Below are 14,846 nucleotides of genomic sequence, written 5' to 3'. Positions count from 1 at the left end.
TCAGACCCGGTCCACGTTCTCTCTGCCTGTCCCCAGGTCCACCACCGACCGGCCCCAATCTCCAGACAACCACTCCCGGGGCCTGGGGAGGTCAGGGGGTTTGCTCCAGCCAGATGCACTGAGGTCGCGGCGGCGGGAGAGGGCGAGGGGAGGAGGAGGAGGCCCGGGGCGCAGCCGTGGTGGGAGCGCTCTGCCCAGAGGGGCGGGGGCGCCGGGCGCGCACGCGGAGGAGGCGGAGGGAGCGGGGGTGGGCGGGGGAGCGAGTGCGCCACTAGAGCAGGGAACGCGCCCGCAGCCGCCGCCGCCGCCGCCCTCCTCCGGAGAGAGGCAGGAGTGAGGCTGTGCGAAGCGCCGCATTTCGATGAGTAGCGGCCGAGGCGCGTCCCTCCGCTAGCGGCTGCAGCCCAGACGCCCGCGGTCCAGCAGCGGCCGCCGCCCAGTCCCGGCCCCGCCGCCGCCCCACAGCCCCGCGGTCAGGCCGCACCCAGCCCCGCGAAGACAGCACCAGGAGGCGGCCCCGAGCGCGGCCACAAAGACCCCCGGCGGCGTCTCTCCGCAGACCGGTGCGTGGTTTGCTTTCGCCGGGGAAGGGAGCCGAGGGGCGGGCCGGCCGGGAGGCCCCTCCGGGGGCCCGACAGCGCCGACTCCTCCCGCAACCGCGGGGTCCAGGGGAGCGCGGGCGCGGAGGGCAGGCGGGCGCCCCCTCGGCCGCCGCCGCCCTTCCCGCCGTTCCTCGAAAGGAGCTGCCCGGCCGCGGCCGGGGGCGGTGTGTGCAGGCGGCACTGGGGCTGCTGGCACCTGCCTCTTTTGTCTGGTGCCACCGGGCTGAAAACGGGGAGTCGGGCGAGCGGGGCCCCCATTCTCTCGGCCGCCTTGTTAGTGGAGATGGAGAGCTAGGGCGGAGGAGCTGGGCCAGGTGTTTGTCATTGTCAGAACTGGCCGCGGAGTGAGGACCAAGTGTGCGCCCAGAAGGAGTGGTCGGGTCGGGCCTCTTATTGTGTGCGTGCTTCCCCGTGGGCCCGGGAGGGTGGTGTGTGCCTGAGGACGGGGCGATCCGTGCGCGGGGGCTGACTGCAGTGTGGGTGCTGCAAGCACGTTTGCGGGGCCTCGAGTTCCCTTGGGGACAGCGTGGCTGCCCCGTGTGCAAATTAGTACCTGCAGTGCTAACAGCCTGCGGAGAGGAAATGGCATTTCCCTCCTAGCGGGGAAACGCACGCCCAGCCCCGCACGGCCCCCCACAAAAGAGGCCGCTGCTGAAAACCGGGTCTGCTCGGAATCGCTGCTGCATTGGGCCAGGAGGTGCTTGCAGGAGATGGAGCGGTTGAAAGGTTTCATTCAGGCCGGCTTGCTCTCCCCGCCTCTATGAATGTGTGTCCACATTCTGGTGCACACGCGTTCAGCGGCCACACGGCAGGGTGTTCCATGAATACGTTTTATGAATGTTCCTAAATATATCTCTTTTCGCCGGGAAAGTAGGACGGCCTTTTAAGTATGAAATGTCATATGAATGCGGGTCAGAAGGAATTTAAGAGAGGTTATATGTAGGAACAGTGTAAAAGGTATGCACACATCCTGTGGTATCTGTGTCCGGGGTGGTGCGTGCACACTGAAGGTGTGTTTGCCTCTTCGTGCGTGCCTGGCCATCCACCTACATCCTAATCCCACTGGCAAAATGTGCCTTGGGACCTCCAGGTCTAGCATCTGTTTAGATGTGGTAGCGTTTATGCCAAATTATTTCTTGGTGTGTGTGTAATCTCCAAAACAGGAACTCGTGTGCTCATCTAGAGAAGGATGAACACACAGTTTCTTCAAAATGGTGAGAAATCCCATAGAGAGCAGCTGAAGAAGCTGATTTCTTGGCCTGGCAGTGTTTATAGGAAAATCTCTGATAAGACCCAGGCCGGGTCTTCCCCACCCAAGCCTCTGGGACCTCTGTGGCTTAGGTGGTGCAGTTACCTCCTCGGTCCCAGGACACATGTGTGCCCAGGGCCTTAGCCATCTATGGCCTGTGAACGCGTGGCTGTGCCCTTTAGCCAGCTTCCTTGCAGAAAGTGGGGACCTGTGGAAGCCCAGTGAATCTTCTTCAGGAGCTCTTGATTCGAATATATGACTAAGCCAGTGGAATTGCTGAGCCAGCCAAGCAAGGGAAAGAATACCTATTTTGAAGCCACACATAATATCTGGAACACGATGATGTCTGGTGTGGTTTTCGGCATTCATTTAGTGGTAGCTGTAGCCTTGAGAATGATTTCACTTGGAGTGTGGTTTTTCTTTGTCACCCACATCGTTGCCTACTCTGGGGCAGACTCAGTGAAGGGAAGTAAAAGACGTGGGCCCTGCTGTGGTTGGACACATGATCCAGTTTGGAGAAATATACAAATAAAATCAACTTTTCTCTATTTTAAATTGATCTTTTTTTTTTCTCCCCCAATTGGGGTGGAATTGTTGGTTCTAGAAGCCCGTTCCCTCAAGGGAATTCCAACAATTGCTAAATAATTTGACCTTTGCCGATTGCGAATCAACAAGAGCCCCTTGGAATTAGATTTGCACTCTGGTGACACAGTTGTGCCCTCCTTTCTGCATGTCCTGCACGTTTTCTTTCGGTTTATTTGGATTTGGAAGGAAATGCCTAGGGTTGGAAGAATGATCACTGCATATAAAAAATAAAACAAAACCTTCAACAGCCCATCTGACCTTTATACTTTACGAAGTTTGAAGAGTCTAGTGAGGTGGCATGGGTTTTTGAGTACTGGCAGCATCATCCCCCCAACACACACATCCCTTTTGGAAGACAAAAGAACTCCTTTTAAAAACAGAGTAGGAGCACTTATGATATCATGGGCAAAATATTGGCTCTGTTAATTAATAGCTCTCTGAAGGATTAGATAACTAATAATTGTTTTAAAGTTATCTAACTTCAAAATCAATGCAACCACTTCATACCTACCTATATATGGTATATTTTTTCTGGAAAATGCAAATTTAGACTAAAAGTGAAGTTATTGAGTGGCATGAGGCGGTTTTCATATTTGGAGGAAAAAAAATACACAAAACTAATAATGACTCCAGATTGAATCCCAGCCCACTGCTCCCTCCCCCAAGCAGGGTCAGCTGTAGAATCATGAGCAGGTGAAAACGTTGATGGCCTGGAGACCACTGCCTGGTCTCTGTGCACACAACGTCTTTGGCAGTTAAGTGGCCTGCCCAAGGTCACAGAGCTAGTGAGGAGTGAGGGCTTTAAACACCTTACTTTACATGTCATGATGGGCCAATCCCAGGGGGTCTAGGCCTCTAGGACAGAGTGCACAAGTCGGAAAGGAGAGAGTGCCAGCTTCAGAGGCAGTTGGAGTGAATCTGGGTTCAAGTCCCAAGGCCCTCAGTTCTGTCTTTGGGACCCTGGATACATCCTGCACTCATCCTCAGTCACAATAATACCCCCTCCCTCACTGGACTGGCAGGAGGTTTAGAGGGAGCTCTTAGCATGTTACACAGCAGTTGATCGCCACGTAACAGTGTCAGGCACGTCATAGACGTTCAATAACTGTGAGCTTTTTCCACTCCACTCATTTCAGGTGTGCACAGTCTCTAGCAGTGCATGAAGCTTTTGAGCATGAATTTGTAGCCATTCTGAATGGCTCAGAGGTCAGTTGACTGAGGGTGAAGGAAAGGTCAGGGAAGCTTGGCAGTACTTTGGGCTGGTTTGGACTGACCTTCGGAAAGGTGACATCGTCTGTGTGGTAGGATTTGGGGAGCACTTGTAAGGTTCTTGCCCCCAGTTTTCCATTTCCCTTAAACTCTTATTTCAATATGCCTGAAACTTTGTCCTTGAAACTTCTTTCCTTTGAATGTTGAGGTTTTCCCACTTTCTAGATTACCCTGTTTAAAACACGGATCCCCTGTGAGGGGCAACAGCACAAGTCCTTATCAGCTAACCCCTGAGCAAGGATTAATTGATCCCACAGGCAGCAGCTGATGACAGGCCTCCATGGAAAGTCAAATGGGGACGTAGGGGCACAGGTGTACCTTTTAGAAGGTCATGAGCTGGAAATCTGTGGCGGGGGTGGGGCTGGGGGAAGCTCACCTGGAGCCTCTCTTACCGGAGGGAGAGATTCTGTTCCTACTAGGTCTTTTTGTGACAAAGTCAGGAACAGAAAGGCAGATTTTATTAACAAAAATATTAATACTTATCACAGGGTAGACATTACCCTAAGTGCTTTATGTGTTTTAACTTACTTAATAGCTGATGTTAACTAGGAGGTAGGTACTGTTATCTTTTCCGTGTGTGATTCAGGAAATCGAGGCTTAAAGACGTTGAACAAGTAGATTTCTCAAGGTTACGCAGCTCATACGGGGTCAAGTCTCGGTCAACATCTTCAAATCTCGATTTTCTCAACCACAGACAGACAGAGCCTTAGTGGAAGGAAAGGCCAAGTGTCCCAAAGAAGTAACTTCCGTTCCTTCTTCTTGTTCTTGTTGCTGTGCTGCTTCTCTTTTTCCTTCTTCTTTTCTGCCCCTGCCTCCTTTCCTTTCTCCTCCCTCCCCCACCTTCCTTTTTCTTCTTTTTTTTTAATCCACCTTATCTGAAGCATTAAATATAAGTAAATGAGTTATGGTGGGTCCACTTTTTAAGTAAATTTCAATTCAATATGTGAATCTGCTGGAAAATCTCTTTTAAGTTGGTAGAATCTACAGATTGTTTGCTCTTGGTCTAGCCATGGAGAGTACAAACACTAGGTAAAATGTTTACAATCTGACTCCTAAATGCTACCTGCCCTCTTTTGATTCCTCGTCCACCACCACCACTATATCTTGTATCTTTAGCCCTGTAGTGAAATGAAAGCTCATTTCCTACCTACCCTTGAAGTCAGGCAAACCTGGGGCAGAGTTCTTGATTCAGGCATTTCTCAACTGAATTACTTGGAGAAATTTAGGAGAAATTTTTCTGTGCCTCAGTTTCTTCATCTGTAAATCGGGTTAACAATACTTTGAAAGGTTTGTTGTGACTGTTGGAAATAACAGCGGTTCAAAACCTGACGTGCTAGGTGGTCAATGCGTACAGCCGTATTCTGACAAAACTGGGGTTGATTAATAAGCTGTTTCCACTGGGTCTGCCTCTTCTATTTGTTTGTCTTTTCTCTCCCAACTTGATAATTCATATTAAACATATCATCGATTATAGCAATATCTCCATCAGCTGCTCTCAAGCTGAGCCTTTCAAATCAGGGTGCAAAAATAACATCTTTGTGTGGCTGTTTGTGTTTCTGTGCCTCCCAGGTTCAACTTTACCTCCGTCATGTCCTTCGGCAGAGACATGGAGTTGGAGCACTTCGATGAAAGGGATAAGGCGCAGAGATACAGCCGAGGGTCGCGGGTGAACGGGCTGCCCAGCCCAACGCACAGCGCCCACTGCAGCTTCTACCGAACCCGCACGCTGCAGACCCTCAGCTCTGAGAAGAAGGCCAAGAAAGTTCGTTTCTATCGAAACGGAGATCGATACTTCAAAGGGATTGTGTATGCCATCTCCCCAGACCGGTTCCGATCTTTTGAGGCCCTGCTGGCTGATTTGACCCGAACTCTGTCGGATAACGTGAATTTGCCCCAGGGGGTGAGAACAATCTACACCATCGATGGGCTCAAGAAGATTTCCAGCCTGGACCAGCTGCTGGAAGGTGAGAGCTGGGAGATACCTCCCAAGTGACCCTAGGGCATATGGCTTCGGTTCCCACAGGTCCATATTATTCTCACCATCTTCTGCTTGATCTCTAAGAGACAGCATTCAGCCTTGTGGCTGTGATCCTTACTGTTCCACATGGTGGAGAGTTCCCTTGTCTGTACAGTAGCGTAAAAAGAAAAAACCCCAACAAACCTAGTGGTATTCGATCAGGTAGCTTATAATAATGGGCTGAGGGAAAAAGTGTCTTCATTCTACAGCATCCTCTCTATTGTTTCTCACACCCGTGCTATGTTAATTTTAAAAGTCCATTTTTATATCTTTAATTACATAGTTCTTATTTATTTCTAGCTGCAAATTGAACTTTTGCTACCACATGTGTGAAAGTACTTGAACTGAAAATAACTAATAGATCATGAAATTTTTGAGTTTTAAGGAATCTTAGATAGGTATCAAACCTTTTAATTTTAATCACTGGGGACTGAGGCCCCAAAATTCAAGTGTCATGTGTCTGTGCGTACATGGTAAGATAGTGTTGTTGCTGGACCAAAAGTTAGATTTGCTGCCTGTTCTTTCCAATATGACACATTTCAATGTTAAAATTATTTTAAGGTTTGACTGATTTTAAGTTTAAAAGGATTGTTGTCTTTCTGTGGTATTTGAGGAGTTAATCTGCTCAGTTTATTTTTGTTAAGTTTAACGTAGGTTAATAGTGATTACCTATTTTAGACATTTCATGTGGAAATAGGACTATTTGGGTCCACGGATGAGGCCTGGTGTCTCGTGCAAGCAGAGTAGGTTGCCTCCTCTGGAATATATGTGTCTCAGGACTGACCCTGTTTGAACAGGGCGTGAGGTCTCTAATCACCTTAGAAATCATAATTGAAGTAAAACAACTTGGGAGAAAAATAACCGGGGTTAAATTCATGCTGAGATGTAAATGAGGGTAGCCGATCCTCTTTGGAGAGTAGATTTTTCTAAGTTGAGGTCTCAAGGTCCTCATGAAATATTAGTGCAAAGCAACACGGGAAAGGAAGTTGGGAATGTGGGGAGAGCTTGATTTCACCCCGAGTTCATCTTTACTCCAGATGTATTTGCCCAGGCCCTGCAGTCTGTCTGGATCCTGGACGAATGCCATGCCCTGACTGCACACAGGCAAGCACTCTGGTCTTCCTTTGGAATCAGAGTTTGTACGTGATTCAAGGCTGAGGGCTTCTCTGTCTTTCTCCCATTTCTCTTCCCTTGATCCCTTGGCAGGGATGCCAGTCCACTCACAGTATGACTGCACTTGAGAAGAGGGTGTGGAGGGGTTTGGTTATGTTTATTTTGTGGGAATTCACATCTCTTTTCGATGACTCATCACCCTGCCAAGAAGCCTGTAGACTTGGCCTTTTTCCTTCTCAGATGCTGGAACTTCCAGTAAATTAAAGGGGAAGAATGAACATAGAATATTTGTGTATCAGCTTTGATTTTTGTGCCTTGTCTTTTCATGACCTTGGAAAATACAGGATAAATAATTTGGTGAGATATTCCAGAGGATCTGGGAAAAGATCAAGTACAAAGTCAGGTGTAAGCAATCCCTTTGAGGGCTGATGGTGTTGTAGGGAAAATATGCCAAGATCTCAAAGCACCTTCTAAGACATCCTGGGCTTGGCATTCTCTGGTCTAGAGTCACTTGTGCAACATCTGTGCGGGGGGAGGGTTACTTCAGTCAGTTTCTCACCCAGGATCGATCTTCACTCAGAAGTGGCAGAGATATTCCCATGATTCCCATCCGCCAAGGAGAAGGTGTGAGAGGTGGGATATGACAGTACTTTATATCCAGGGACCAGCAAAATCATGGCATGCTCGCCACCATCTTCTCTGTCAGTTTTTTAGCACAAAAGAACACCTGCCCTGAGAGAGAGACTACTGTCCTGAGTGATGATGATAATGATAGCTCGCAGATATTGAGCATGTGTCTTGCATGTATGAACATTTTTCATTCTCACAATGATCCTAGGAGGTGTAGGTACTGTTATCCTCATAGTAAGATGAGAAAAGTGAGGCACAGTGTGGTTAAGTGATCTGCCAGAGTCGCACAGCAAGAAATAGTAGAGTTAAGATTTGAACCCGCTGGTACCAGCACTTGAGCTCATAACTGCCACTAGTAAGATACTGAGTGGGGTGGTATTAGTGGCTTTTTAAAATTGAAGTATAGTTGATTTACAATATTGTGTTAATTTCTGGTGTACAGCAAAGTGATTAAGATAGATAGATAGATAGATAGATAGATATTCTTAGTGGCTTTTAAATGAAATCTTATTGTATTAGCTTCTTCTTGAAAACAAATATTTTTAACCTTGACTTAATTCCAGGAATGACAGATACTGCTCCCAGAAACACTTTACTATTTTCATTTGCCTCCAAACACCTTTCTCCTTGATCAATAAGAAGTTAACTGCAGATTGAATATTCTGATGTTAAAAAATTCCTTTTTGGAAAAAAATACCTTTTTCTGATTAAATAAATGGTAACTTCAGTAAAGTAGGTAAGTTCACTCATTGGCTGCATTTAAAATTTTTTTTCAGTTTAAACAGATTTTTTTTTTTCATTTATAACACTGACAATTCTCATGCAGCTGCACTTAGTGTTGAAATAGCTGGAAATTCATTTAGATTTGCCTCTTTGTCAATTATGTTTTTTGCTTAGTCTGATAAAATGCAAACCGTTGCTTCACATTCATCATTAGGTTCATAGCTCCCACTTTACATACTAATTTTATGTAAACGTCAGTGCATGTTATTAGCTTCTCATTTCCCTTTCCAACATGATGACGTTTGCATTTTAAGTTAAATCCTTTTAGTGAGTGCTGTGACAAATATATCTGACTTGTAATGTTTTTTTGTGAGTTTGTTCATTCTCACTTATCTCAGACTAGAAATTCGGACGATGATGTATGTGAGTTTCTTTATTTATAACGGTCTGCTGGTCACTTTAACTGTTGTATTATTATTATGCCTAAATTTGGCTTAAAAATGTTGATAAAGCTAGCTCTTGGCCTGGAGTATAACTGTATGAGTGGTGTGTGTGTGTGTGTGTGTGTGTGTGTATGTATGCTTGTCTATCTGTGCATGTATGTTTACATACACACACACATGTACATGCATGCACTTCAGAGTAGACCATGGATGACACTCCTAATTGTTTGCTTTCAAAATGGCCTTTATATGTTTAAAAAAAGCCGTGTTGCTCAATAAGGAAAGTTGAATTGCAGGCCTATTTCTGCAGGTGATTCACCTTGAGACGTGGCCTCATTTTCCCAATATTGCCTCTTTTTACCCAGTTTTACACCGTTTGTATTCCACTGTAGCTATGCAGATGTTGTGAGGATAAATGAAGGAGTAACACTTAAAACCTTTGAACCATTAGGAAAAAGATGTAATTTACATACCAAGCAGCAACTGATTGATTGGTTTTTCTCTGTGGGTTGCTCAGGTGTTAGTGATGTGTTGAAGAATAGGCATTCTCCTTCCCCACACTTGTAAACAGACTTTTTTTTAGTGCAGTTTTAGGTTGGCAGAAAAATTGAGCAGAAAATGCAGAGGTTTCCCATGTCCCCCTGTTCCCACACGTGAACACCGTCTCCCACTATCACCAGAGGGGTACGCTTGTTACAGTCAGTGAGCCGGCACTGACACGTCATTTATCACCCCAAGTCCGTAGTTTACACGAGGGCTCATCCTTGGTGTCGTACCTTCTGTGGGTTTGGACGGAGTTATAATGACATGTATCCATGACTGTGGTATCACACAATAGTTTCATTGCCCTGAAAATCCTCTGTGTTCTGCCTCTTCATCCCACCCTGCCCCTAACCCCTGGCGTCCACTGATCTTTTTACTGTCTCAGTAACATCTTTTAACATCTTGTGTGAATGTAGGTCTGAAAGGGCCAGGGCGTTTCCTTTAAGCCTTAGGATAAAAACGAAGCAAGGATGCTATCTTCCGGATATATGTAAGTTAATTGGTACATGAACTCTGCATGTATTAGAAACAGGCCCCTCTCTTCCTCGGCTCCCCCACATGCTGTGACCACCCCCGGCGCACCCCCGCCCCACCATGGACACTGCCTGACTCCCGAGCCCCAGCATAAGGGCTTTTCCCAAGTCTCCATCAGTATTAACCTCTCGGGAATAAACCCAGACTTCACCCTACAGTCAGGGAATCTCTCTCCAACCATGATTTCCAGGGCCCCCAGCTCTCTTGGCAATTTTCCTTTCCCTTGACGTGGTATCATCTGGTTTTTTTTCTCTAATTCACTAGCTTACTCTGTGCCTCTCCCTGCTGCATTGAGTTTTTTTTGTTTTAATTAAGTTTTGAAAAGCTATAAAACATGCCTCTCTAAAATTCCCGGCCAACAGTGGCCAACAGTCTACTAGTAGTTTTTTGAGTATCCATCTCCTCAAAGATACCAGTGCTTGTTAAGAAGATGCATATCAGTTGCCTGTAAGTTAACATACTGTGCTTACAGTTTGGCACCTTGCTTTGTGCACTTAACAATATAGCATAACACAAGTCTAGAACCACTGTGATCTTTTTCCTGACTTCAGAGTAACCCTTTTTACAAATGTACCATTTTTTATTTAACCAGGCTTTTATTGATGGGCCTTTAGGTTGTGTCCAATCCTTTGTTATTAGAAACAGTTTTGCAGGGAATATCCTTGAATGTTAAGTTTTCCACTCACGTAGGAGAATATGCATAGGATCAATTCCTAGGAGTAATATTGCTGGATAGAGAGGTACAAGCATTAAATTTTTAAGAGCCATTGCAAAATTTCCCTTCATAGAAGTGGTACTAGTTTGTACTCCCCATTAGTAATATATGAGAGTGGCTGTTTTTCTACAAGACAATGTTTTACCAAATGTTTTGTCATTTGCCGATCTGTTAAGGAAAGAAAAACATGTATCCTTTTATAGTTTTAATTTTCATGTTCCCATATGAATTGTCTCTTCATAGCTTTTGACCATTTTTCTACCAGGTTGGGGTCTTTTTTTGGTTGACTTCTAGGATTTTCTTTTTTTTTCTTTTAAATATATTAGCCCTTTGTGATACTAATTTCAAGTATTTTCTTCCAGATTGTCCTTAGTGATTTTGTTTATTTTCTATTTTTTTGCCAGATTTAACAAAATTATATAATCAAATGAATCAGTCTTTTCATTTATGGCTTGATTTTCATACCCCTTGGGTCCTCTGTACCCTGAGATTACAAAATTGTTGCTCTTATTTTCTTCTAGTGTTTTTATGTTTTCATTAAAAAATATTCTAATGAAAGTCATATTAGTATAATTTTTGAGGAAAGGATTCAGTTCTATTTTTTCCAGGCTACCTGCCTCATTTTAAAAAGTTTTTATTTTGAAATTAATTTGTACTTAGTAGAACTGTCACAAAGATAGAAAGTTCCCATATACTCGACCCAGATTCTCATGAGGGAATGACTTACACAGACATGGTATTAATTATCAAAAGTAAAAACTAACTTGAGAATACTAGCAACTAAACTATGGGCTTTATTTTGCTTTCACCAGTTTCTCCACCAGTGGCCTTTTTTCTGTTCCAGAATCACACATTGCATTTAGCTGTCCTATCTCCTTCATATCCTCCAAGCTGTGACAGTTCTTGAATCTCTCTTTGTCTTTAATGACTTGACAGTTGGAAGAGTGCTGGTCAGTTATTTTGTAGCATGTCCCTCAACTTGGTTTAACCTGGTGATTAGGTTGAAGTTATGCATTTGTGGCAAGGATTCCACAGAAGCGAGGCTGCATCCTTTTCAGGGCATCGTTTCAGGAGTATGTGCTGTTGCCATGTCTTGTTGCTGGTGAGGTTAACTATGACCCATTTAACCAAGGAGGTGTCTGCCAGTTATCTTCACTCTAAAGTTACTCTTTCCCCCTCTGTAATTAATAAATATTTTGAGGAGGAACTTTGCGGCTATGTAAATAACTTTCACCCATGAATTTTGGCATTTCTCGCTGGATTTTGCCTGTACCAGTGTTAGGAAGGTGTCCAAAGGGTGATTTTCTGTTTTCCTCGTTACTTGCCTCAGCTTTATACACAGGTCCCTTCACTTTCCTGTCTTGGGATCATCTGCTGTGACGTCATCAACTCCATTATTTTAACCACTCTTTTAAGGCCAATTAGTCCCAGATCAGACCTTCCTTCAGCGCTCCAGCCACCTGGATACATTCACCGTATACTCTAATCCTGAGTCATTTCATCTCAGCATGTATAGATGTGAACCCATTCTCTTAGGTTATCCCGAATTTAATCCTCTTCTCATCTTCTGCATCTTGTTAAATGGTGTCACCATCGAATTCAGCATCACCTTTGGCTTCTCCTTCTCTTCATCCCGCAAATCCAAGCTGTCACAACTTACTGTTGATTCTGCTTAAGACATTTCTTCAGTTTGTTTGCTCCTTTTCACCACCATTATTATAGTTTTCAAGTCCTCAATACTGTTTTAAAAGTATTACTTTTTTTTATTAACCATTTATTAATGGAAGTATATTAATTTACAGTGTTGTGTTACTTTCAGGCACAGCAAAGTGATTCAGTTATACATACATATATATTTATTCTTTATCAGATTTTTTCCATTATAGGTTACTATGAGAAATTGAATATAGTTCCCCATGCTATACGGCAGGTCCTTGTTATTTATATCTATTTAATATATACTAATGTGTATATGTTAATTCCAAACTCCTGGTTTATCTCACCCCCCCCAACTCCCGCTGTCCCTTTTGGTAACCATAAGTTTATTTTCTATGTCTGTGAGTCAGTTTCTGTTTTGCAAATAAGTTCCTTTGTGTCATTTTAGATTCCACACATAAGAGATACCATATGATATTTGTCTTTCTCTGTCTGACTTACTTCACTTAATATAATCTCTAGGTCCATCCATGTTGCTGCAGATGGCATTATTTCATTCTTTTTTATGGCTGAAGGAGTGGCACATTTTTATACAGTGAGCATTATAGAACATTTTGAAAGATGCAAAAACGTTTTAAAAAATTAAATAATGACCCCTCATATCCCTGTCCCTTGACTGTTCTCATCTCTTTCCTGTACTGTTGTAATAGTCTCCTAAGCTGAAACTGTATATCTTAGTTTTCCTTTTTCAGCTTGTTTTCTCTTTTCTTTTTATAGAACCTGTATTTGCCTCTGCTTTCCATTCCCGTTACAGTCTCTCTTAGATGAGGTCCTTTAGGACACCTGTCCTGTACAGTGGGCTTCAAACCAGTTTTCCTGCACAGAGACCAGGCCACTGACAAAGCATCGCATACCGCACTTGTGCTTCACCACGGCTCTCCCGCGAACATAGAGGATACAGCCCTCCATCTTTATCGTGTTTCTCTCAGTGGTCCTGCTCCTGCCCCTTCCTTCTGTTCTGGCTTGTCTCCCGTTACCCATTGATACTGGGCTCAGCTGCTCTCTTTCCTTGTGTTTCCCCACCTCTGGGCCTCCTTGTCTCTGGGAGGAGGGTAAGATGGGTGTTCTCCTGAGGGTGCACGGTGGCATCATGCTGCAGTCCTGGCTCCGCAGGCCGACCAGCCTTAACTGAAGGCTGCTTCCACCTCTCCTGGCTGGGTGGCGCTGAGCAGGCTCCCTACCTCCTCGTGGGTCAGTGTGCTCTGGGAGGAGAGGTCTGTTAGTTCTTAGCTCACAGGATCGCGGTGAGGATTACAGGTAGCATGGCATGGGTTACAACAAGATCTACTGATGGCAAACATTAAGTTAACCTGTTCTACCAATAGCATCTCCAGTCTTGTCCCTTCAACCTACGGAACAAGTCTCCCACAATCTAAACAGTTCTCGCCTTTGTCTTGCTTACCTCTCAACCCCTGGCTCTTCTACCTGAGAAATATCTGCATTTGCTGTCTCTACTTCCTCAACTTCCAATCATACATCAGCCCCTTGATTAGCATCATTACACTGTAATATACTTGCTTATTTTCTATCAGTGTCTCTGGAAGTCAGGAGCCATCGATGTCCTCACTGTCTATCACGGTAGTAGCAAGGACTCAATAAATATCACTGGAAGAAAGAGGAAAGAGAGAATGAACGGATAAACGAACGAACGAAAGCAGTCTGACATCATTATCCAACTGAAATGGCTGTTACGAGGCCACATGTGGCCTCCTAATGGCCAGGCCAGTGATTTCTTAGGAAACCTTATCTTTGCTGCTGTTCCTGGAGCCTCGGATGGTGACGTCTGGGTCTTTCCCAGCCATGTACTCACCACCCCTTGGTTTCCATGGCTCCAGGCACCTGATTTCTCTCAGTTCCCTTCAGTGGCACCTCCATCTCTGGGCACTCTCAGTACTGCTGTTGCCTGGATTTCATCCTGTCCAGCTGGGTGGGGTCTCTCTGAGCATTTTCTTCAGTTCGCATAGCTGCAGCTAGCCCATGCATCTCCATCCCATACCCCAGACCCATATTTTCTAACTGCTTGCTGGAAAATCTCCAACTGGTTGGCTCCTAGGAACTTCAAATTCATTATGTGCACAACCAAATTCATTTTCTTCCTTACCATCTAATCCAAACATGTTTTCCTTCTCATTTGTTCTGTTGTGGTATATGGGAAGTTGGCCCAAACAGGTTTCAATGCCATCATTTCAGTGTTGTCGTCGACTCTATTGTCATGAGCGCTGCATCCAATCAATTGCCAGTTCTTCAATCCAGTCGGTTGATTCTGTTAAGTACTCCTCAGAGCAGCCGTTTCTCTCTGTTCCTAATGCGGAGGTGTGAACTTTTGTTCTTCAGCTCCTCTCCTGGTCTATTAGAATAGCTTTCTAAGTAGCTTCCTGACCTCTGTCTCCCCATGTCCTGCCTTCAGCCCTGCCTTCACACTACAGCCAGTGTGGTCTTCCTAAAACCTGGGGCTGATCATGCATAAACACTTTGACCTTGTTGCCTACTGCAGTCTTACTCTTAACTTGTTTGTCCCTGGCACCGTTTTTGTTTTTTGAGAAAGACATATTAATATCAATCAGACTATTCCTTTACTGCACTGTTCACTAGAGCATATTAGTGTTTTATTTTTATCTGAAATGCTGTCCTCTTTTCTGCTAATGAAAATCTGACCCTCACTTCCAGGGCCAGCACGAATTCCATTTTTTCTTCCTTGATCACGTAG

The 14,846-nt window shown here is 44.8% G+C and overlaps 1 protein-coding gene across 5 annotated transcripts in view; it reads left to right on the top strand.

Moving 5' to 3' along the window:
- The first annotated feature begins 308 nt into the window (after positions 1 to 308).
- DCLK1 (doublecortin like kinase 1) overlaps positions 309 to 14,846 on the top strand; it is a 326,889-nt gene continuing 312,351 nt past the window's right edge. The window contains exons 1-2 of one of the 5 annotated variants that reach the window (XM_030882514.2): positions 309 to 563; positions 5,275 to 5,669. In XM_030882514.2, the coding sequence (XP_030738374.1) occupies positions 5,294 to 5,669 (376 nt within the window). In that variant the 5' untranslated portion in view covers positions 309 to 563; positions 5,275 to 5,293. The remainder of the gene's footprint in view (positions 564 to 5,274; positions 5,670 to 14,846) is intronic. The other 4 variants (XM_060288223.1, XM_060288221.1, XM_060288222.1 and 1 more) reach the window with 4 other exon arrangements.

This window comes from Globicephala melas, chromosome 18 (assembly GCF_963455315.2).
Source record: "Globicephala melas chromosome 18, mGloMel1.2, whole genome shotgun sequence".
Lineage (NCBI taxonomy): Eukaryota > Metazoa > Chordata > Mammalia > Artiodactyla > Delphinidae > Globicephala > Globicephala melas.
The sequence above is the reverse complement of the archived record's forward strand: the minus strand, read 5'-3'. Positions and strand labels throughout refer to the sequence as shown.